At 38.1% G+C, this 26,214-nt stretch overlaps 1 protein-coding gene across 2 annotated transcripts in view; it reads right to left on the bottom strand.

The window, feature by feature from the left end:
• ZCCHC4 (zinc finger CCHC-type containing 4) overlaps positions 1 to 24,630 on the bottom strand; it is a 48,150-nt gene extending 23,520 nt beyond the window's left edge. The window contains exons 1-6 of one of the 2 annotated variants that reach the window (XM_060011779.1): positions 24,561 to 24,630; positions 24,195 to 24,480; positions 23,294 to 23,412; positions 22,428 to 22,510; positions 6,116 to 6,391; positions 5,544 to 5,624 (exon numbers count right to left, since the gene is read on the bottom strand). In XM_060011779.1, the coding sequence (XP_059867762.1) occupies positions 5,544 to 5,624; positions 6,116 to 6,391; positions 22,428 to 22,510; positions 23,294 to 23,412; positions 24,195 to 24,321 (686 nt within the window). In that variant the 5' untranslated portion in view covers positions 24,322 to 24,480; positions 24,561 to 24,630. Of the gene's footprint in view, positions 1 to 5,543; positions 5,625 to 6,115; positions 6,392 to 22,427; positions 22,511 to 23,293; positions 23,413 to 24,194; positions 24,481 to 24,560 lie in introns of those variants that run through there. The other variant, XM_060011778.1, reaches the window with a different exon arrangement.
• Positions 24,631 to 26,214: the final 1,584 nt, after the last annotated feature.

Consider the following 26,214-nt stretch of genomic DNA (forward strand, 5'->3'; position numbering starts at 1 on the left):
CTTTCATGCCAAAATCAGAGCATATAGAAATCCATCTTAGCAAATGTTAACTTCATATCTTAGACCCCCAGAAAAGGACATTTACCGCACATCTACATATAGCCCTGGATTTGAGGCAGTTCTCTGTAGCCCTGCACAGACCTTACATAGGGCAACAACAAGCCAAAGTCAAAGTGCCAGAAGGAACTATTCAGTACCACTTTATACCACAAAGGAATGTTTCCCTGATTTAACTGTGGTCCTTGTGAGAAATCTGAACCAACCCCACACTCCATCATAGTGTAAATACAGGCAACAGGCTGAGTTCATTCTGGCTACAAACATATGTCAATAAACCAGCTCTATCTTAGCACCCAACGTTGACCTTTTACAGAACTGACTCAGAAACAGAGTAGCTATCAAGGAAGCTATGCTAGGATACCACAGTACTATACCTTCAGCTTTTGTCTGAAACACACACACACAGGTTTACACACACAAAGAAAAAGAGCATCTGTGTATTCCACAGGTTATAAAACAACTTTATCCACATCCCCTACTCCCTATTCTGACCAGGGGATTTGAACTACAAGCTCAAGAAAGGTAAAACTTCAAGGCATGGGATTTAAGGCAAAAGAGTTAAAGGGCCATATAAATCTTTCAAATTAAAAGTACATCAGGTAAGATGCAAAGAGTTCTGGAAAATGTGTATAACGATATGCATGTACTTCACTTACTTAACACTACTGAACTATACACTTAAAAAATGTTTAACATGGTAAATTTTATATTTACTATGTATACTTTATTGTAATTTTTTAAAAACAGGGCAGTAGCAATGAACACTAGATAATAAAATTTTAAAAAACAATTTATTTACAATAGCAACAAAAAGAATAAAGTGTTTAGGAACAAATTTAACAAAAGAAGTACAAGTCTTGCACACTGAAAACTACAAAATATTGTTTAAAGAACTTAAAGAATATCTAAATAAATGGAAAGACATCTCATATTCATTAACCAGAACACTTAATATTAAGATGAAAACACCCCTCAAATTGATCTATAAATTCAATGCAATCCCTATAAAAAGGCCAGTTGGCTTTTTTGTAGAAACTGAGAAGGTAATTCTAAAATTCATATAGAAGTGCAAGGAAACCACAATAGCCGAAACAATCTTGCAAGAGAATTAAGTTGAAAGACTCACACTTTGTAATTTCAAAACTCACTACAAAGCAACAGTAATCAAGATTGTGTGAGACTGGCATAAGGACAGACATAGATCAATGGAATAGAATTTACAGAGTCTACAAATAAATCCATACATTTATGGTCGTTTGGTTTTCAATAAGGTTCCAAGACCATTCAATGGGAAAAGAATAATCATTTTAACAAATGGTGCCAAGGCAACTGGATATCGACATGCAAAGAATAAAGTTAGACCCCTACCTCACACCATATATAAAAATTACTCAAAAGAAATCAATGACCTAAATATAAGAGCTAAAATTAAAAACTCTTAGAAGAAAACAAGTGTAAATATTCATGACTTTGGATTAGGCAATAGTTTCTTGGTATGACACCTAAAACACAAGCAACCAAAGAAAACAGAATGACTGGACTCCATCAAAAGTGAAAAAACACAAAGAACGGGAGAAAATATTTAAGAATCATATATCTGATAGGGGTCTAGTATCCAGAATATATTGAGAACTCTTTCAATTCAACAATAAGACAAATAACCAATTTTAAAAATGGGCAAAGGACTGAATAGACATTTCTCCAAAAAGATAAACAATTGGCCATAAACACATGAAAAGATGCTCAACAACATTAGCCACCAATAAAATGCAAAACAAACCACAATGAGACACTACTTCAAAAAGACAGAGAATAACAAGTGTTGACAAAGATGTGGAGAAATTCGAACTCTCATACATTGCTGTTGGTAAAATAAAACAGTGCAGTCACCTTGGAAAACAGTTTGGGAGTCCCTCAAGAAGTTAAACATAGAATCACCACATGACCAAGCAATTCTACTCCTAGGTATATACCTGTTATGGCCTCGGTTGTGTCCCCCCAACTAATTCATATGCTGAAGCACTGATCCCTCAGTCTCTCAAAAGGTAACTATATTTGGAGAGAGGGCCCTTAAAGAGGTAATTAAATTAATTTTAAGCATTTATCCTTTTAAATGTTTTTTAATTGAAATATGATTGATGTACAATGTTATGTTAATTTCAGGTGTACTAAGAGGTGACTAAGTTAAAAGGAGGTCATTAGGGTGGGCCCCAATGCATATGACTGGTGTCTTTATAAGAAGAGGAAATCTGGACACATAAAGAGATACCAGGGATGTGCACACACACAGGAAAGACCATGTGATGACACAGTTAGAAGGCAGCTATCCGCAAGCCAAGGAGAGAGATCTCAGAAGAAACCAAACCTGGGACTTCCCTGGTGGTGCAGTGGTTAAGAATCCACCTGCCAATGCAGGGGACACAGGTTCGAGCCCTGGTCTGGGAAGATCCCACATGCCATGGAGCAACTAAGCCCATGCGCCACAACTACTGAGCCTGTACTCTAGAGTTTGCGAGCCACAACTACTGAGGCCGTGTGCCACAACTACTGAAGCCTGCACACCTACAGCCCATGCTCTGCAACAAGTGAAGCCACTGCAATGAGAAGCCCGTGCACCACAACGAAGAGTAGCCCCTGCTCTCCACAACTAGAGAAAGCCCGCGCACAGCAACAAAGACCCAACACAGCCAAAAATAATTAAATAAATAATAAAATAAATTAAAAAAAAAAAAGAAGAAACCAAACTTACTGACACCCTGATCTTCGACTTCTAGCCTCCAAAACTGTGGGAAAATAAATTTCTATTGTTTAACCCACCCAGTCTGTGGTATTTTGTTATGGCATCCCTAGCAAATTAATACAATACCCAAGAGAGATGAAAACGTATGTGCTGCTGACAACTGACATATATTGTCTTGAATAATTCAGTTGTGGACATCTTTTCTTTTGTCTTTTCTTTTGTCTTTCTAGTACCTGTATCTCCCCTCGTTTCAGTCAAACATCTATTTCCTATGGAGAACCCACTCCATAGCACTCTATCTGCCAGGCCACAGTGATGATTCTGGAATGGCTATGTAACCCCAGGCAAGGTAGGCAGAGTACTCACTGGAGTTTTGCTGCTGGAGCTCTTGGGAAAGATTCTTTTTCTACTGGGCAGTTCAGCTGAGACTATGTAAGTTTAAAGCTGCTGCCCACCAAAGTCCTTGGCAGAATGAAGGAAGCTGTCTGAAGAATAAGGCCAGTACAGACAGAAACGCAGAATGAGAGGTAGAGAGAGAGAAAGACAGAGCTCTAAAAAATTATGTGAGGCCCAGGATCTCAACTGGACTGAAGCCTGTTATACCCTAGACTCCAGCAGTGTGAGCCAATACATTCGCAGTGACATAAATGGATTTCTGGGACGCTAATGAAAGAAAGATTCCTGACTAATATGAATGCCTGACTCTAAATACATGAATAACCTGGAAACCAGTTATTAACGCATTTGCAAACTATTGTGGAACAAAGCAGGGGGATAGGTGGAAAAAGGGAAACCTAGAGGGATGACAAGAGAGAAATACAGGCTATATAAGAAAGGCTTATATACACTTCCAAAAGCAAAGTTATTTCCAGAGGATAATTTAATTTTGGGGGCCAGACTGACTGGGTTTGAATCCTGAGCTGGACATTTATAAACTGTGACTTTGGTCAAGTTATTTAATTTCTTTGTACCTCAGTTTTCTATTCTGAGGAAAAGGAGAATGTTAATAGTATCTACCTTATAGGTCTATTGTGAAGATCAAAGGATTTAGAATAGGGTTTGACAAGTGACAAGTATTCACTAAATACTAGTTATTGTTAATATTTTTATTATAAGACCTCAAAAGTTAAATTTCTGCCTTTAAAATAATACATTTATAATAATTTAACAATAATACTTTCCTAATACTTTAGGAAAGAAACATGGTAGTTAAAAAAGAAATTGATATATTCATACAATGGGATATTATACAACCATAAAAGGAAGTACAATTATATGCTATGACATGGAGGAATTTTGAAAACATTATGCTAAAGTGAAAGAGGCCAGACATAAAGGTCACACATTGTATGATTCCATTTATATAAAACATCCAGAATAGACAAATCCATGGAGACAGAAAGCAGATTAATGGTTATTAGGGGAAGTAAGGAGTTCCTTTGTAGTGTGATTAAAAATGTTCTGGAATCATGGGTGATGGCTGCAGAACCTAGTGAATATACCAAAAACTGCTGAAATACACACTTTAAAATGGTAAATTTTAGTGAATTATAACTCAATTTTAAAAAAGAATTTGAGTTTAAGAAAAAGTCCATATTATCACTTATGGAATTCCATTTTCCCGAGGATTACTCCCATCAAGCAGGTATTTGTAAAGTGTGTGCTAGTCCTGTTAATAAGGGATGAGGGTTACAGAAAGTGTGGGTTATTTCTGAGAAACATATGTGCTTATATTAGATAACCTAAAGTTGACTTGGAAGTCTAAAGAAAAATAAATAACGAAAGCTGTACATTTTATTGTGACTTTCTACACTTTAAAAATCTGTCTGCCTGTTTTTAGGGAGAAAAAGCATATGTAATTTCATAGAGAACCTGAGTAATAATACTAGAGAGAATCCAAGAAATGCTGGAATATTGGCCAAATAGACTCTATCAGATTAAATAAAAAGAAACTCAAAGCCCGATTCCTTCAATACACTCAAGAACAAGTAAAATATACTAAGAACACAGTGTCTTACAGACTCACCATGAACTCCTGGAAATCAAACAATTACAGAAACTAGGAAGAGTACTTCAAGTTTATAGAATCAGAGAGTCTGAGGATGGACACATTTGCCATCCTGTGTTGTAAGTCAAATGTCTGTATCTTCTCAATTACCACCAGAGGGGGGACTCAAGATGTGGTCCACTGTCTCACCTGTTTGTTCCAACACATCAGGAGCCATTTAATTCTGACCCTCTCCCACAAGCTTATCTGTTTGTTTATCCTCTGCCTCGGGACTTTTCTATTTCCTAGTTAGCGCTCCCTTCACTTCAGGTCATGTCCAGTGAAAGACAGTATGCATATCATCCAGTAAAAATATTAAAATACATGTCTTATCACACTTAAAACATCATGATGAAACAAAATTCTGGAGGAAATTTGGAATTACCCTTGAAAAATAAGTATATTAGAAGAAATTTCACTCAATTGAAATGTATCTCTAAATTATAAGCCAAAGACAACTAGACATATTCACAGAGAAAATTCAGGAAGCACACTAGCAAAAGGAGAAATCTACCACCTCCCTGTCTGAAATATGGAAGATTACATGTTGAGTCTATATGACTAAAATGATACCTTATAACCAATCACTACTTCTAAATGTTAAGTAAAGGACTGTAATAGGATTAATAAGACGAAAACATTAAAAAGAAACAGAACACAATGAAGGAGAATAAATATTATACTTTGTAAACCTACCGAAAATCAATATCCAATAAAAGGCTTTTAATGTTAGACTTCTTGTCACCTGATGCTTTCAACCTGATCAGCTCATGCAACCTAAAGCAATGAGTGAAAGCAAATTTAATAAGAAATTAGAAATGCCATAGATGACAAGCAAACAAAAAACCCATCAATGTTCTCCTGCTATTTCTAATATTTCAGTGAAACACTGAGGAAAATTTGGCAAGTATAAGCAAGGTTTAAATTTCACAAATATTTTTAAAACAGTGGATGGATCTCATCTGAAACAGAAAACTCTAAAATAATAAATAACTTAAGAATCAAATCAGAAAGAATCTCCTATCATATACCAGAAATCTACAAAGATTTCTCTCAAATGGAATAAAGATTACAAACTCCTCAGAGAGGGACCATGTCGTAACCTGCACATAGTATTGGGTTGGACAAAAAGTTCATTTGGGTTTTCCGTATCTTATGGAAAAACCTAAATGAACTTTTTGGCCAACCCAATAAATAACTACTTAATAAATTTTCTTACAGTTTAAATAGTGGTGATAGGAAAATGTTTAAAATACCATATAACATACCTTGGTGTCCCGACACACAGTACTCTTCTGAACCCAAGGGTAGAGAGTAGGTCTACCAAAAACAGACAGCTCCTATCAGCAAACAAATACTGGGCATTTGTCTTCTTGTTTTCCAATGGATAAAGGAGTTGACTGGGCCTTTTTAACTGGGTGATAGAAATATCACCCACTATCTGATGCTTGCGATGCTTTTCCTCATCATCTGGCAACAGCAACTGCTGACATCTTTGACAAAACTTCCTCTGAGACAAGGGCAACTCAATAAACTTCAAGTACCTTCAAGACACAACAAAACACAAAGGAATACATTTTAAGTTTGTTGCTTTAAAGACAATTGATTTTCGCCAGGTTTAACATGCAAAAAGTATTATTACTTCCTAAAGAGTACTGCATGAAGAAGCAAAGGTACGAAACAATCTGTGGAATGTTGGCTAGGATTTATGTCTGGCTGCATACCTACAAAGTGGAAAAGAATCAGCGATTTCTTAAAAATTGAGATGCTCCAATTTAGTCACTGGCTGAAGATCAATATCCATTTAAAATGTGAATATAAGATATTATTCAAACAACTTAGTAGTAATGGAGACTACTATCACCTTTAAATTTATTGACAAATCCATGTGTTCTAACTTGGAGGTGTTAAACAGTCTGGCTCAGTAAGACAGTCATTTTCAAACGAGAAATTAAGATCATTCTTCAATTTCTTATGGCATACATAGCAAGAAAAATTACCTCCTAAAAGAAAAAATGTTCCCACAAAGTTCCTCTATTCTTAGCAGTACTGATGGAGGCAGTTCTGAGAAGCTCACTCCAAAGCAGCAAAACAATAATCAAAGCCTTAAGAAATACGACACCAGATAGCCTATTTGATCCCTTTCAAGTCATCTTTATATCTGATTTCAAAGCCACTACTTTGGGTTTTTTGCCCCTCTCTTTCCATTTTATTACTGATGATTAAAGAGAGAAGACAATCACAGTATGTTTTTAAAACTGCTGATTTTGTATATGCAATCCAGCTAAGAATTCACAGTAAGATGGACTTCCCTGGTGGCGCAGTGGTTAAGAATCCGCCTGCCAATGCAGGGGACATGGCTTCGAGCCCTGGTCCAGGAAGATCCCACATGCTGTGGAGCAACCAAGTCCATGCACCACAACTACTGAGCCTGTGCTCTAGAGCTCGCGAGCCACAACTACTGAGCCCGCGTGCCACGACTACTGAAGCCCATGTGCCTAGAGCCCCTGCTTCGCAACAAGAGAAGCCACTGCCATGAGAAGCCCGTGCGCCACAACAAAGAGTAGCCCCCGCTCACCACAACTAGAGAAAGCCCGCTCACAACAATGAAGACCCAAAGCAGCCAAAAATAAATAAATAAATTTTAAAAAATTTTAAAAAAGAAAGCAGAATAAGAAAACAAAAGAAAAATAAGTAAGATTATCCTGGCTCATAGAGGGTCAGAAATGTCTAGATCTAAGCATGTCAAATAGTGCACTAAAGGATTCTTAGAGTTTGAGAACAGTCATATGATTTCAGTTGAACTAAACTCTGAACTGCACTGTAAAAACTGTGAACTTAACACAGAATCAAGGTGGATATTAAAACTTTCTGTATATAAGCACAGTTTCACTTCAAAGCACCCAAGGCAGTGAGAAATAGGTATTCTGAATGGCGATAGCAAGAAATAAGCTCATCATGCTGGTAATTTGTTTCTATTTCTATGATAACTGTTCTTTTGACAGCTTTATCTATGACTGCAAAGAAAAAGGAGCATGATATTAGAAGAAACTTTAATAGTAATTCAAAGTAAGAGTGTCAGTAGAGAAAAGGGCCCCTAAGACATGAGATGCAAGTGGAAGGAACCAGCACCCTCCTTGGCAACAGACACACTGAATTTACTCCTATTACCGTTCATTAGTAACTGTTCATTGTTGAAGACTTCCACATTCAGCCACGAAAAAGCAAGAGAGACCAGATTTACCATCCTGGCCCTCAAAAAATTGATAAAATATATGAAACCACAGTTTTAAGATACTGGACAAAAGAAAAAAGTAGGAAAAAAGAAGATATCGGACAACTGGCAGCCCAAACAGTGAACGCCGAGAGAAGGGAAGAGGTGAGTGAGCAGTACAGCTGCTCAGCTTTCTGCCTGTGGAGAGCTGGCTGCACAGGATGGAGGCCCCAAACACAGCACAACAAGTTGATGAGGTAGAGTTGAGAAATCGTGGAGGCCAAGGCAGCTGCATCCACAAGGCAGGGCACTGGATGGTACGCATGGAGTACACGGAAGGCAGACAGCAGACACTGAGCTAGTGCTCCAAGGCTTGCTGAGATTCCCCTCCAGTCTATGCTGAGCACTGACTAGCAGGTGCGTGAAAAGACTACCTACCAAGAGAGAGCGGACTGCTGGAAATGAGCAGGTAGAACAATCACCCAGAGCCCAGAGTGAGAAACCTCTGAATCCACAAGGATGAGGTAGGGCGCTCAGGACATACAGCCTCAGGAGTGGGAAGAAATCAGCCCTACCCCAAGGCTGCTCTGGTCCTCCAAAAGGCTTAAAGATAAACCTTCAAAAGCAAGGGACTATAAAGAATCAGACAGTAAATATTTTGAGCTTGGCAGACGATCCATTCTCTCTGTCACGACTATTCTATCGCTGCAGCACAAAAGCAACCACAAGCCCGAACAGAAATGAACAGGCATGGCCAGATTTGGCCTGCAGACTGTCGTTGGCCAAATCCTGCTCAAGAGTATCAAACATTAGCCAAGTAACTTAACTGTATCTTAGAACAAAGCTCAAAAATAGGTAAAGGAATAAAAAATATCCAGTATACAAAAAGGTAAAAATCACACTGCTAGCACTGAATCAAATATAACCAGGTATGCAAAGAAACAAGAAAACATGACCCATGATTAGAGGAAAAAAAAAACCAAAAAACCAATCAATTCAAACCAACTCAGAAATGACAGAGATAATATAATCAGTAGGCAAAAACATTCAAGCCATTTTATTATAACTATATTCCATATGATCAAGAAGGTAGAGGAAAGCATGAGCCTAAGGAAAGCCATGGAAAATATAAAAGGACCCAAATCAAACCTATAAAGATTTTTTAATTGTCTGAAATGATGTGACTAACAGCAGTTCAGACACTACAGAAAAAAACATTGGTGTACTCGAAGGCACAGCCTTAGAAACTATCCAAAATGAAACACCAAAGGGCCTAGATACATGAAAATGGACCCCTGAAAGGGGGGAGGGGGAAGAAAAATTTTTGAAAAAATAATGGTTAAAATTTTCTAAAATTACATTCAAAGATCAAAGAAGCTCAGTGAACCCCATGTACAAGAAATGAAGAAAACTATAAGATACATTATAATAAAATTATTTGAAGATCAGTTGATAAAGAGAAAAATCTTAAAAGAAACCAGAGGGAAAAAAAACACGGAAGAACAAAGATAAGAATGATACCAGATTTCTCACTGGAAATTAGAAAACAGTGGAACAATACCAATTCTGTACAAATTCTTCCAGAAAACAGAAAGGAGGGTATAATTCCCACTTCATTTCATTAGGCCAACATTACTCCAATACCAATACCAGAAAAAAATTATAAGAAAACTAGACACCAATATACTTCATGAACACAAACTCAAAATTATTAACAAACCTTTAGTCAATCAAAAACACATATATAAAGACAGTAAGTAATACATCATGACCAAGTGTAGTTGACCCCAGATATGCAAGGTTGCTTTAATGTTTGAATTCAATCAGTCCAATGCACCATGTTAAAAATCAAAAAAAAGAAAAAATGATCTCTTTAGATGCAGAAAAAAGCCCTTGACAAAAATCAAACATCCATTTGTGATAAAGAATCTCAGAAAACTAGGAATAGAAGGGGACTTCCATAACCTAATAAAGGGCATCTAAGAAAAACTTACAGCTAACACCACTGATGAAAGACTGAATGCATTCTTCCTGAGACTGGAACAAAGCAAGGATGTCTACGCTTACCATTTCTACTCAGCACTGACCAGGGATTCTAGCCACTTTGATAAGACAAGAAATAAAAGGCACAGATTAGAAAGGAAACATTAAAACTTCTTTACTCACAGACATGACCATGTATATAGAAAGTCCTAAGAAAATCTTCAGAAAAGCTGTTAAATAAGTAAGCTTATCAAGTATAAAAGATAATATACAAAATCAACTCTATTGTTAGACTAGCAATAATCAGAAACTGAAATCTGAAATATAACAATTTAAAATAGCATTAAAAATATAAAATATTTAGGAATAAATCTGACAAGAGACATATAACCCCAGTACACTGAAAATTACAAAATGTCATAGAGAAAAATTAAAGATGACTTAGTAACTGGAGAGATATACCATGGCTATGGATTATAGAACTCAGTATTATTAAGATGTCAATTCTTTCCAATTTTATCTATAAATTCAACACAATTTCAATTAAAATCTCAGCAGGACTTTTTGCAGATACTGAAAAACTGGTTTTAAAAAGTTCAAAAGCCTGACCCTATTTCATATCATATTTAAAAACTAAGCAAGGACTTCCCTCCCGGTCCAGTGGTTAAGACTCCATGCTTCCAATGCAGGGGGCATGGGTTCAATCCCTGGTCAGGAAACTCAGATTCCACATGCCATGCAGCACAGCCAAAAAAAAAAAAAAAAGGAAAAGAAAAACTAAGCCAAAATGGATCATAGACCTAAATCTAAGAGCTAAAACTATAAAACTTCTAGAAGAAAACATAGGAGAAAATAATAATGATTGGATTTGGCAAAGATTTCTTAAATAGGACTTAAAAAGCACAAAGTATTTAAAAAAACCCAATAAATTCGAAATCAAAATTTTAAACTTTTCTTCAAAAGACACCCTTATCGTAAGCAACAAAAAAAATAAATTGGACTTAATCAAAATTAAAAACTTTTGTTTTGCAAGGGATACCACCAAGAAAGTGGAAAGACAACCCAAGAACGAGAAAATGTTTGCAAATCGTGTATCTGGTAAAGGAACTGCATCCACAATACATAAGAATACTTACAACTCAACAATAAAAAGAATTAGACCAACTAAAAAATGGCAAAGGAAGTGAACAGACATTTCTCCAAAGAAGATATACAAATAGCCAATAAGCACATGGAAAGATGCTCAACATCATTAGCAATCAAAGGAAATGCAAATCAAAACCACAATGTGATACTACATCACACTTAATATGATGACTATAATTTAAAAAATAATAATAAGTGTTGTGTAGAATGGGGAGAAACTGGAACCTCATAAATTGCTAGTGGGGATGTAAAATGATGCCGCTACTTCGGAAAACAGTTTGGTAAGGTTAAACACATTTATCATATGATCCAGCCATTCTACTCCTAGGTATTTACCTAAGAGAAATAAAAACATGAGTCCATACAAACCCTTACACACAAATGTTTGTAGCAGCTTTATTTGTAATAGGCAATAACTGGAGGCAACCTGAATGTCTACAAACAGGTGAAAATATATCCATACAACACAGTATTATTCAGGAATAAAAAGGAATAAACTAATGATACAAACACTTAAACATGGATGAACATCAAAAATATTTATGCTAAGTAAAAGAAGATAGACACACATCCCCTCAAAAACTACTATATACTGTATAATTCCTTTATATAAAATTCTAGAAAATGCAAACTAATCTATAGTGACACAAAGCAGATCAGTGGTTATCTGCGGCCTCTGGGGATGGAGGAATATAGGACAATGGTAGAGGAGGAAACTTTGGGGGGTACTGGATATGTTCATATTCTTAATTGTGGTGACGGTTTCATGAGTAGATGGTTTCATGTCAAAACTTATCAAACTGTAATTTTAGATACATGCAACTTAATGTACACAAATTATTGTACTTCAGTAAAGCTGAAAAACTTGGGGAAAAAATGTTAATTTCCCCCTAACAACCCACATTCCTCCACGGTGCCCATACACCCCTGTTTGCCCAGAACAGTCCCAGTTTACATCTGCTGTCCTGGAGTTCCATCTAGTTAGTGCCCCCTTTTACTCTCAGAAAGTATTCTGGTTTGGATTAAAATTATATGGGCACCCTACCTATAACTTCCATCATATTGTAAAAATTAAATCAAATTCAAAAAGTGCTATACCAAAAAGAATAATTTCAATTAACTAAAAAATAACTAAAATTTTAAAATACATGTTTTCATAGTGATATTAAAAATAAAAGAACAATGACCCTGATAAGTCAACTCTGTAAGTTGCTGGGGTACCGAATCATTATTCTGAAAACAGGCTGAAAACAAACAATAAGAGGGGAAGAATTAAACATTTATCTTGACTTCCCAGATGAACTGTAAACACAGTTAAGTCAACAGCTGATGAAACAAAGTTCTTCTTTAAAGAATCGCAGCTAATAAATGCATGAGCGATGACAGGAATTTGTAAACCCTTATAACTCTAGGCAATGATCGTCAATTACTGCTGAAATCATTAGAAGAAACAGTGACATAGAACTTTATAATGGATGGTATAGGCTGGCCTATACCTATATGATCTGAACACACAACCAATCTTATAACACACTAAGTGAACAGCCAGACATTATCTGCCTTTTGATGTGATATAAAAGGAAACAGACCACACAACTTACAGAAGAGGTTGCTCCTAAAACTGAACTCGATTCTGGGGACGCCGCTACTTTCCAAGAAATACAGGGGATAGAATAAATGTTAGCTGACACTATAGGATGCAATCAACCAAATTCAGAATATGGAAATTTCTATCAGACAAATGACTCTGTTTCTTCAATGAATAAAAGATTAAAGATATCAACCAATTGCCATGTGTAAAGTCTCTATGGATCCTGATTTGAACAGACCAATTATAAACTGGCATTTATGAGGTAACCAGAGAAACGCTGAATGCTAACTGCATGCTACGTAATATTAAAAAATTGTTTATGTTTTAGGTATTTTAATAGTATCGTGATCATTTTTTTTTTAAAGGCCTTATCTCTTAAGATACATAGAGAAGTGTTTCCAGGTAGAACTATATAATGTCCAGATTGTAGGTCGGGGTAGAGGGTACAGGGGAAACAAAATTAGCCTCGTACTGATGACTGAGGAAGCTGGGTGTGGGTGCAGGAGGTTCTTAGTATACTGTTCTCTCTGCTCTTGCGTATGCTTGAAATTTTCCTAAATAAAAGATATTAAGAAGTGCTTTAAAGGAAAGGGAAGAGTTAAACTCAAAGAAAACAAAGACAATTCCAGAAGATCACTAAGCAAGAACTGGGTTGTACTCTGTCCTAAAATCATGTGAGACTTGGTTTTTCATTCTTTGGCAATAGGGACATAATCTGGGAAATTTCTCAGAACTCAAGAACATGAGTTTCCAGTTTGAAAGGATTTACCTAACACCAAGCAAAATAAAATAAAACAGACTTACATCAGATAGATCATCATGACATGTGACATCCCTAGGAATAAAAAGATTCTAAAAAACTGACAGAGGGATTAAACAAGTCACAGGTCACACATAAGAGATCAAGAATGAACTTGTTGAACTTCAACCTCTCAACAGCTATAATGAAGACAGAAGAAAATGGAGCACTGCCTTCCAAACCCTGAAGGAAAGATATTCCCAACCTAGAATTCTATCATCTGTATAGGTTATAAATCAAGTATCCGCATAAAGGTATTTTCAGAAATGCAAGATCTCAAAATATTTACTTCCTTTTAAGCATTCAGGAAAAAGATCAAGTCAACTGCTGGGTGGTCAAAATCAAACCGGCCCCAGACATCTACAGTACCTACTTAACTCTAGAACAGTGCTCCGCAAAGAGGGCCATGCACTGGAGCTGGCCGCCAAATGTTTCCAGTTCCTGATGAGACAAAGACAGACATCCAGAGTACATGTTTAGAAACTTTTATACCAATTAGACAGAGTACTTTTAGGTCTGTTCAATCTAATAACAAAAAATGTGGGCTTGTATTTTGTATGTCTTCTCTTTTTTTCCATTTTATTTTCTAGTTATTTATTTCTATTATATTTACAGAAGTATCTGATCCCAGTGGACTAGAAATAAAAACAAAAACATAAAACAAGCAAACAAGCAAAAGACTGACCCTTTAACACAGATCATTTAAGAAGTACTGCTCTGGAGGACATGAAGCAATCCTGCAAAGTCCCCAAGTAAAACATACACCCAAACAATTTTATACTTAAGTACCATGCCATTCAAGAATAAAGGAGTTACACAGACATAAAAAATAAACTTATGGTTACCACAAGGGAAAGGTGGGTGGGGAGAGATAAATTAGGAGTTTGGGATTAGCAGATACACACTACTGTATATAAAACAGAAACAACAAAGTCCTACTGTATAGCACAGGAAACTATATTCAATATCTTATAATAAACTATAATGGAGAAGAATCTGAAAAAGAATATATAACTGAACATATATATATATATATGTATATATATATACATACATATATATAGAGAGAGAGAGAGAAAGAGAAAGAGAGAGAGAGAAAGAGAAAACCGAATCACTTTGCTATACACCAGAAACTAACACAACATTGTAAATTAAACAATACTTCAATTAAAAAATATATATGTAAAAGAAAAAATAAAGAGATCAAATTTCTAATTTTCAAAAAAAAAGAATAAAGGAATTAAATATTTCTGGACTTGGAAGAACTCAGGTTATATAGTTATATTACCTGGATCCTTCATGAAGAACCTGCTGGACAGCTGGATGCCAAGGAGAAAGGGCAACCATTACAGATGGGAACATTTCTGAAAGCTCTAGGACAAATTTCTCCAAGAAGATGAAACCAATAGATTATGCTACACTTGAATGTTCTGAAAGGATTCAGACAACAGGCAGAGAGTTTGCAGTTGAATCATTTCTGAAGCACATAAATAATTAAGCAAATAGTCACTATAACAACAAATAAATTCAAAATTGTTATTAACTAGGAGGAAAATAAAAAGCTGTGTAGGAAAGAAGTTATTATGATTTATATATTTTTATATAAATGGAATCATACAATAGCCACACAGATATTTTGATTTAAATTTTTTTGATTAATAAAAGCCTTTCTAAAAAAATTAAAACTGCTAGAGGATGAATTTCAGCCAAATAGGAGATGAGTGAAGAAACTACAGCAAAGGGGCTATCAGTCAGCACTAAATCTATTTGACCACAGACTAAAAACAGAAAAAATATGGGTATTACAGTTAGAGTACAAAATGTAAATAATATAAAACCAAATAAAACTGGTATGGGAAGAGAAAGGGAAAGGGAAATCAAAAAGTGTATTGATTTTCTCATATTTTAGAGCCATCGGCCAAAAGATATAAAACTGAAAAACCAAGTAAAAGAGCTATAAGCAATATTCAAAGGCATAAAGGTTAACCCTAAAAGGAAATAACCAACTAAAATCAGATAGTAATTGAGCCCGAGTGCCACAACTACTGAAGCCCACGAGTCTAGAGCCTGCGCTCTGCAACAAGAGAAGCCACCCAATGAGACGCCTGCGAACCGCAAGGAAGAGTAGCCCCCGCTCGCTGCAACTAGAGAAAAGCCTGCGCGTAGCAACAAAGACCCAAGGCAGCCAAAAATAAAAATAAATAAATAAATTTTAAAAATAATTATTAATTAAAAAACAGATAGTAATTATAGAGAAGGAAAGAGAGAGGAAGAAGAAACATATTAAGTAATCATTTCTCATTTTTAGATGGAGGAAGGCAATCTAAAAAAAAAAAAGAAATATGGTTTAAAAAGTTACAAAGGCAACCATTAGAACAAAAATACAGAAGAAACACACATTAAAACAAGAAAAACAGGGCTTCCCTGGTGGCACAGTGGTTAAGAATCCGCCTGCCAATGCAGGGGACACAGGTTCGAGCCCTGGCCGGGAAGATCCCACATGCCGCAGAGCAGCTAAGCCTGTGCACCACAACTACTGAACCTGTGCTCTGAAGCCCGCAAGCCACAACGACTGACCCCGCGTGCCACAATTACTGAAGCCTGTGCGCCTAGAGCCCGTGCTCCGCAACAAGAGAAACCACTGCAACAAGAAGCCCGCGCACCGCAACAGAGTAGCTCCCACTCGCTGCAACTAGAGAAAGCCCGCGCACAGCAACGAAGACCCAGCACAGCCAAAAATAAATAAAAATTAAAAATTAAAAAATTAAAGAAAAACAGGGCTTCCCTGGTGGCGCAGTGGTTGAGAGTCCGCCTGCCGATGCAGGGGACACGGGTTCGTGCCCCGGTCCGGGAAGATCCCACATGCCGCGGAGCGGCTGGGCCCGTGAGCCATGGCCGCTGAGCCTGCGCATCTGGAACCTGTGGCCCGCAATGGGAGAGGCCCCAACAGTGAAAGGCCCGTGTACCGCAAAAAAAAAAAAGAAAAGAAAAGAAAAGAAAACCAAACACAGACCACAGAGTGAAAGAGCATAAAAAGAAGCAATAAAAACAGGAAGTATAAAAATAATAAAACTAAGACCAAGCATATCTGTCATATCTGCTATAAAAACGGGCTAAACCCACCCATTAAAAGAAAGCCTGGGGGCTTTCCTGGTGGCACAGTGGTTAGGAATCCACCTGCCAATGCAGGGGACACAGATTTGAGCCCTGGTCCGGGAAGACCCCACATGCCGCGGAGCAACTAAGCCCATGAGCCACAACTACTGAGCCTGCACTCTAGAGCCTGCGAGCCACAACTACTGAGCCCGCGTGCCACAACTACTGAAGCCCACACACCTAGAGCCCGCGCTCCACAATGAGAGAAGCCACCACAATGAGAAGCCCACTCACCTCAACGAGGTAGCAGCAGTAGCCCCTGCTCACCGCAATTAGAGAAAAGCCCACGCGCAGCAACAAAGACCCAACGCAGCCAAAAATAAAACAAATAAATAAATTAATTTAAAAAAAAAAGAAAGCCTGTCAGATTGGATCACAAAGCAAAATCCAATCACTTCTAAGATGCAAACATTTTCACATTTTAGCATCTAGGATATTGAGACATGATTTATAACTGCCATCAGCCAGACTGTAGGTGGAGTGTCACTGCTATTATCCTATGACTCAGTCCCAAAACAGAAAGTTATTGTACATGCACTCAGGGACCAAAACAGAGAAATGGAGCAGAAGCACACTTTTGATATTAGAGAAGTAAATAGTTGTCATTGAATGAATGATGAGAACAATCAGGGCTTTATAGGAAAAAGGAGAAAGGAAGCTCCCCAAATAGATAACGCTGTGCCAGCTTCTGCTACTCAAATATGGTCAAAAGGACTGCCTATCACACACCAAGTGAAGCCAACTGAAGGCAGCAGAAGCTGCAAAATCACCAGGAAGAGATGAAAGTTCAAAGCGAGGGGCTAGTGTGGCAATTTACTCACTACATGGGACTATCTTAAGGCACTAAGTTTAATTATTTTTAAATGAAGGATAAAAAGAACAATGTTAAATGAACCTCCATTGATGTATTTTGTGCCTGGTCAAAACTGTCCTTCAGAAAGCTTCCATTGCTAGTTTATTAACCTTCTCTTGACAAAAGATCAACTGAGATCTTGCACATATTTCTATTCAAAATTATGTCATTATCATTCAACTGTATGGCTTTAAACGTAACATTCAGACACAAGGGGTTTTTCTTAAGTTTGGTAGGAAGAACTTGAGACTCTCAGGAACTAAGGATTACTCAGTGCTCCTTCCTCATTTGTACTTACTACACATACCCAGGGGGGAGAAGAAATTCATTCTGCTGCATGGCTCAGCATGACTCACAAATTGCAGGCTAGCATTTTGAAATGTCATTTTTATTGATCTCCATTTGATGTTCCATTTGACTTTCCGGGAGTAGACAAATTATGTTTATGGCATTTCCCTAATAGCAGACCTTGAAAATCTGAGTTTAAATGAGCTCTGAAAAAAACATAACCGAATGAAATATCAACTAAACAAAACTATCGGGATGCACATAAATTAATGCTGATTTTAGCATTAAAATATATCCTCCCTAAGACTTCAGCAGTCACGATAAAGATGTCAACATACTACATAATAGAATAGCACATTTCAGGGCATGACAGGCAGCTAAAAACTATAAGGAAAGTCAAGTCTCAGACACAAAATGTAAATCTGTCAACTGAACACATATGAAATATAAAGCATGGTTGAAATTAGAAAAATGAATATCAAATCCTATTCTGTAGAACCTAGAAGTCTGTGCAGCACTGCCAGTTCCATAATAAAAATCAAGTAAGAAAGGTCAATTTATCTCAATAGCTACCATTATTCCTTTCTAATAATTTCAAAACTAAATCAGTCAATGAAAAGCTATTGCTATGTCACAGTAACAGATAAAAAGTTTGCTTTATAGAATAGGTATAATGTTTTAATGCATTTTAACACTTTCAAATATAGTAGTTATTTAATAAGATAACATAAATGAGTTGTACAAAGTTAAATTAGAAAATAATTATAATCTCAAGTAACAGTACGTCATCCTTACATCCATTTACACACAAGAATAATCTGCCAGTCTCAAGCTGAAGACACACTAAGAGAGTAATTAATAACACAGAAGAGGTAACTTAGTAAGCCTTTGGTTTTAAAAAGGCAAAATTTTTAATTTTGAGAAATGACTGATTTCAAACTTTTCACTCTTGTTGAAAGCATGTAAGAAAGCATAAGAGCATCAATTATAAAGTGATCCAGTGAAATCAGTGATATTACATTTCAAAAGCAAAAACTTTTACCTATCCTCCAAAACCTGTTCGAATACTATATCCTTAAACTGAATTGATCAGCTAAGGCATGAGTTAGCTGTAAAGCTTCTGACCTTCCAGAGTACTCAATCTTTTCTATGAATACTGTCAACACAAGACATTCTTCTTTTGCACTGTATTATGTTTAAATATATCTCAACTCCATTACTAGCATTTTAAGTTCTTTCTGAACCCTCAACAAAGAATGAATAAATGACTGGATGGATGGAATGGATGGAGGCTTGGACAACAAAATCTGAGGTTTTGGGTCACAGATGATTTAGGATGTTGAAAATGACTTTATTAAGACATGCTCTCAAGAATCAGCACTAAATAACAGATGAAATTATGGCCCCCAAGAAATAACCTTTTGAAAATTCTTTAATATTCCATAGTCTAGCCAGTGTCTTTAAATTCTAACTAACATGAAATGTGAATTTCAAAAATTCTTCAGTATCAAAAACCACACTCTGGTAGTACAAAGTCTTGCACAGTGGTTTAGCTCCAGACTAAAATCTTATTACGCAAGGAAAGAAGATCATCTAAATTTTCTTATAGAGTGTAACTGCATCACCAATATCCTTATGTAATAATATGAAGTACATGCTTATCAGCTAAAAGTGATACGGCAGAGTACAAAACTATGTCCACATTATGACCACAATCTTGTACAACAAACCTTTGCATAGGAAAAAAGGCCAGAAGGAAGACTACAAAATGACCAAGGTGATGGGTTCAAAGGGAGAAACCAATAGTGATATTTTTCTACTTTCTGCATCTTCAATATTCTATCTCATTATAATAATCTCATAATAATATATCTCTATATAACTCTTTGTTTTATATCCTTATATCTCCTTAAATTAAATCACTACACATAATATATTAACTACTATCTGCTTATATGCTTAAAAATACTGTTTTAGAATCTGGGAGACATACGTTTGAGTCACTGCTCATTCATTCTAATAGTATGAAGTTGATGAAGTTACTTAACTTCTCCAAGTACTCAATTTTCTCATCTAAGTAAACCACCTTGGCAGGATTCAAACAATATATCACCGAAAACACCTCACATAGTGCCTAGCTCAGTGGTGCTCAGTTTACATTAATTCCTTTTTCAACATTTTTTGTTGTTGATTTAATTCCCATAAATTAAGTAGACTTAATCACTGATTAAGTACTGCAGTTAAGGGGCAATCAAGTTATCTCAAGAAAAGCCTCCCCTATCAAAGGACTTTAAAAGCTACTAAGAAGCTCAAAAAGACATTTTTAACAGATCCCAATATTCCTTTACACTTAGCCTAGATATGACCTCAGAATCCTTCTAAACACAGCAGCCCAGGTAACCAGCAGGAGTTATCATGAGAGTGAAAACCTATTTGTCATCAGCAACCCAGACAGAGGCTTCTTAAGAAGTCTCTCCCAGCACACAAAACACAACGCCTATAACAAAGGAGAGGGATGAATTCTTTTCACAAGTTTGCCAAAAAATTAAATCTATGACTCAATTCCAGTTCACCCAATAAAACATTTTAAAAATGCAGATTTTTAGGGACTTCCCTGGCAATCCAGTGGTTAAGACTTCGCCTTCCAATGCAGGGGGTGCAGGTTCAATCCCTGGTCAGGGAGCTAAGATCCCACATGCCTCACAGACAAAAAACCAAAACATAAAACGGAAGCAATACTGTAACAAATTCAATAAAGACTTTAAAAATGGTCCATATCTAGGCTTCCCTGGTGGCACAGTGGTTGAGAGTCTGCCTGCCGATGCAGGGGACACGAGTTCGGGCCCCGGTCCGGGAAGATCCCACATGCCGCGGAGCAGCTAGGCCCGTGAGCCATGGCCGCTAAGCCTGCGCGTCCGGAGCCTGTGCTCTGCAACGCAAGAGGCCACAACAGTGAGAGGCCCGTGTACCGCAAAAAAAATAAAATAAATAAATAATTTTAAAAAATGAAGATATTTAAAAACAGATGTTGACAGCTTTTAAAAGTTTTTTTTGTTTGCTTGGTTTAGTATTTCAAAAAGGAAGATTACAGTAAATCTTCATGAGATTGGATTTGGCAATGGATTCTCAGCTATGATACCAAAAGCACAAGCAACAACAACAAAAAAATTGAAAGCTGGACTTCATCAAAGTTAAAAACTCTTGTGTATCAAAGGACATCATTGAGAAGTGAAAAGACAATCTACAGAATAAGAGAAAATATTTTCAAATCATCTGATAACAGTGTAATATCTAGAACATATAAAGAACTCCTGCAGCTCAACTACAAAAAGACAAATGACCTTATTAAAAATGGACAAAGGACTTGAATAGACATTTTTCCAAGAAGATATACAAATGGCCAAAAAGCATATGAAAAGATGGTCAACATCATTAATAATGAGGGAAATGAAAATCAAAACTACAATGACATACCACTTCACAACTGCTAGGATGGCTATAATCAAAAAAACAGAAGATAATATGTGTTGGCAAGGACATAGAAAAATTGGAACCCTCATACATTGCTGATGGGGATGTTAAATGGTGCAGCCACGGAAGAAAATAGGTTGGCAGTTCCTCAAAAAACGAAGCATAGTATTATCATATTATCGAGTAATTCCACTCCTAGGTATATATGCAAAAGAAATGAAAACAGGGGCTCAAACAGATATCTATACACCAACATGTGTTGAGTATTATTCACAATAGCCAAAAGGTGGAAACATCTGAGTGTCCACTGATGGATGAATGGATAAACAAGATGTGGTACAGGGACTTCCCTGGTGGCACAGTAGTTAAGAAACTGCCTGCCAATGCAGGGGACAGAGGTTCGAGCCCTGGTCCTGGAAGATACCACATGCCACAGAGCAACTAAGCCCATGTGCCACAACTACTGAGCCTGCGCTCTAGAGCCCGCAAGCCACAACTACTGAGCCCCCACGCCTAGAGCCTGTGCACCGCAACTAGAGAAAGCCCGCACGCAGCAACGAAGACCCAATGCAGCCAAAAAATAAACGAATAAATAAATAAATTTATAAAAATAAAAAGATGTGGTACATGGATACAAAGGAATATCATTCAGCCATAAAAAGGATGAAGTTCTGATACATGCTACAACATGGATGAGCCTTGAAAACACAACGCTAAGTGAAATAAGCCAGACACAAAAGGACAAATATTGATGATTCCGCTTATCTGAGGTACCCAGAATGGTCAAATCATAGAGACAAAAAGTAGATTAGAGGTTACCAGGGATGGGAGAAAGGTGGAATGGGGAGTTATTGCTTACTGGTGACAGAATTTGTTTGGGGTGATGAAAAAGTTTGGAAACAGACAGTGGTGATAGCTGCACAACACTGTTAATGTAATTAATGTCACTGAATTGGCAAATGTTATCTTATATATATATTTTACCACGATAAAAAGAAATTAATTACTGAAAGTAAACTTAAAGGCACTGAGGGAAAAAAACAATAGGATAATAAATGAAAATGACACAGCATCAGTACCTTTCCACACACTGCGAACGGGATAAAGGAGGCTGACATTTTCGGTTATGAGATTCTCGGGCAGCCAGTCTGGCTCCTGACAACTGAAACAGAGTACAAAATAAACTTAATAAACCATCAAACTTGTTACTATCCTAGAAAAACTGGTATCGCATTCTGCCATTCAAGAGGCCAGAAATTCGAGCAACTCTAAGCTCTAAACAAGCATTCATTCCACGGGAAAACAAAACACATTAACCTGGGAAAATTCTAGAGCAGTTTGAAACAATAACCAACATATTAAAGCACTGAGGGATTAATTCACACATAGTGATTTTAACGAGTCTACAAGAGTGGCATACAGACTGTTTTCCAACAAACCTAACAAAGCTGAAAGATTTCTAGTCAAAACTTTCAGGGCTTCCCTGGTGGCGCAGCGGTTGAGAGTCCGCCTGAAAAAAAACTTTCAGAAACTTTAACTGGAGCTGAGTCCAAGAGAATTCCAAGCTCATAACTGTATCTCTAAGTGCCTTCATCAGTCATCCAGTAGCGGAATAAGGGATGGTCAATGCAAATGCTTCCCAAAAAGTGTTTTTCTAAAGCACTTCCTGGAATGGTAATGACCTGCACTCTTTAGGGAGAACTCTATATTGGCAAAACCAATACTAACACCTCAGAAAGCCTTAAAGGGAACTCAGACTTTGAGACAGTAGTTTAAGACATCAGTAATCAGAGTAAGTTCAGAGTAAATATAAACTCCAGTCTCTCAAACCAAAAAACATGGTATCTTCATCTCAAGAGATTTATCTCATACATTCTCAATGAAATGTCACAGACATCAACAATTTAAAAAAATACATATATATATATCCAAAAAGTTGATATACCTTTTCATCTTCCCATTGAAAAAAATTACAATCTTTTCTATCTCTACAAGCTGAGCAGGCATAAAACCTCCGTGTTTCTTCTTTCCCTTGGTTCACCTTTACAAACAGAAGAGTGGGTCCTAGTTCCAGAATAGGAAAATATAAGTCAAACAGTCATCTACCTCAAGTTCCTAGTTTTCATCGCCTTTAAATAAAATTTGTTTCAGTTTTACGCACAATTTGTCACAATTAAATGCACTACTCTGTTTAATAATTTTTTTCCCCCAAAGTCACAACATTCAGGCAAAGACTACTTAAGAAATAAATTTTGAAAACTGGTCTCTCCAGAAGGAAAATGCTATTGTCAGTACAGTTGCAGTCCACATGGTGAACGGCCTGGGTCCTGACACAACAACAAAGACGGAGTGCAAACAACTGAGCACTCTGCCACCGCCGCTCAGTTATCCTTTCAGTGAAAATCTGAGCTTTTAGAGTTGGACGCACTCTCTCTCCGCAAGAAAAACTGGGTCTAGTTAAGCAAGAATTCATTCTATCGTGCTCCCTAACGGTTTTTTAATTTTAATGGAAAAGACAGTAAAACAACAAGTGAAATCTTCAAGTACTTGGCAACGGGAATTACTCAATAACACATATCCTTTTTGCCTAGCCTCTGCCTCATCCCTTCAAAAAACATGTAACAGCCGTAAAGCCAAAACCACAACAGTGGGGACTTTCTATGACGGTTTCTTAAGCAAGTGGAAAACCACAACTTCCCGAGGAAGGAGCGTTTTCTAGATATCACACTCGGTGGGAGAGAGAGAAGGGGATCTGAATCCGAGAGCCCTAAAAGCCCATGGCACGTTCAGGCTCACCCACGCCCCTTGGCTCCCGACAGCCAGGCTCAGCCCAGACGCGGACCCACCGTGAGGGCACAGCGGGGCGGGCGGGGCGGGATCGGAGGAAACCACCACCGCGACTCCCGAGTTCCCCTGGCGACCCGAGCTCCCCTCTGCTTCTACGGTTCCAAGCCGCTCCCTGGAGGCCGCCATCTTCCCGCCGCCGTCCCGAAAGCCTCAGTCCGAACCAAAGAGGCTGAGAAAGAGCGCCGCCATGACCCGCCGTGACTCAGAGCGCCGCCGCTCGCCTAGGAGGAGCTTCGGCCACTGGGGCAGAGGTCACGCCCCGAAACCCAACTTCTGCTGGAACGTCTGAGAAAGAAGCCGTAAGATCCATGTTGTCATCTCAGTGATTTCTCATGTATCTGAGGGGTTCAGCTCTCTAATCTTACCTGCGCTAAGTCATGTGTCTAGTGACCGGCTGATCTAGGTTCATCTTGGCAAGAGTAACTCAGCTCTGCTCCATGTGTCTCTCATCCTCCTGCTGTAACCAGCCGGCCAGCCTGGGCACATTTCTTTCATGGGAATGGCAGAAGCACAACAGAACTAGGAGAAACAGACAAGGTTCTTAAGGCCTAGGCTCGGAGCTGCCACTGTCACTTCTACCTCATTCTTTTGGCTCAAGCAAGTCATATGGTCAAACATTGCAGAGTTACATGGCAAAGGGCATAGGTCAGAAAGGGGTGAAAAATTGGAGCCAATGACACAGTCTATCACAAAAGCACTCTTCACTGGGACAACCAAGTGTCTGGTGGTACTGTTTCCCACCACTTAAGGAGCACCTGCCTCAGCAAGAAGGCAATAAGGAGGAAGCAAAACTAGGAGGTAGGAATGTATGACGATACCATGTGAGCACCTAGATCCAACCATGCCTGAAGTTTCCAGTTACATGAGTCACAAACTCCTCTGTCTACCTAAGACAGTTTGAGATGAGGTTGGTTCTATCTATCACAACCAAAAATGTCCACTAATGCTCTGTGGTCACAGCACAATATTGGATGGATATATCTGTTCATTAATATGCCTGGATTCCCTTTTCCAGTCAAGACCAGCTAACCCTGCTCTCCATTCTCCCTGCTACGATCCCTGTCAGTCTGCCTGCTATGCTCCCCTCCATCCAATCTGTCCCTTCTGGCCCTTGCGGTGGAACCCAGTCTCCTCAGCTGCCTTTTGCCTTGCTGCCCAAAAATCAGCACACAGACCTACTTCTCTTTAAGGGGAAACCTGTCAGGGGTGACAAGAAAGGAATCCTACAAAAGACTTTACCATGTCAGTCTCTGCTCTCTTGGTCTGGATCCTGACTCCCCTGCTGAAAGGGTCACTTCTATGGACTGAATTGTGTCCCGCTCAAAGTTCATATGTTGAAGCCCTGCCCCACAATGTGATGGTATTACAGGTGGGATCTTTGGAAGATAATTAGGTTTAAATGAAGGCATGAAGGTAGGCCCCCAAAATGGGATTAGTGCCCTCATAAGAAGAGACACCAGAATGTGCATGCTCTCCCTCTGCCTCTCCCTCTCCCTCTCTCTCTCTCCCTCTCTCTCTCTCTCTCTTTCTCTCTCTGCCATGTGAGGGAGGACACAGTAAGAAGGGGGCCATCCACAAGCAAGGAACAGTATCCTCACCAGGAACTGAATCTTCTGGCACCTTGATCTTGAAATTCTCAGCCTCCAGCAATGTGAGAAATAAATGTCTGATATTTAATACACCCAGTCTACAGAATCTTGTCATAGCAGCCTGCACCGACTAAGACACTCATTATGCCCCTTGACTTCTGATCTCTGCTTTAAATTCTGAGAGCAGACCTCTCCCCACCTCTGAAAAGCCTTAATTGTAACAACTTGGTTGGGGAAGGACTTGGACACAGAGGGGCTTTGTGTGGCCTTCCACACATCTTTGAAAAACAGCAACAACCCTGCTGAACCAAACGCCCCGAAAGTAAGGACACCTTTCAATAAGCTACTGAGATTCACTGGTCATTTCTGATGTACCGGGCTTGGCGTGCATCCCAGGACACGACAGACAGCAGTCCTTACAGAGGAAGCC

The sequence above is a fragment of the Delphinus delphis genome, chromosome 5 (genome assembly GCF_949987515.2).
Source record: "Delphinus delphis chromosome 5, mDelDel1.2, whole genome shotgun sequence".
Lineage (NCBI taxonomy): Eukaryota > Metazoa > Chordata > Mammalia > Artiodactyla > Delphinidae > Delphinus > Delphinus delphis.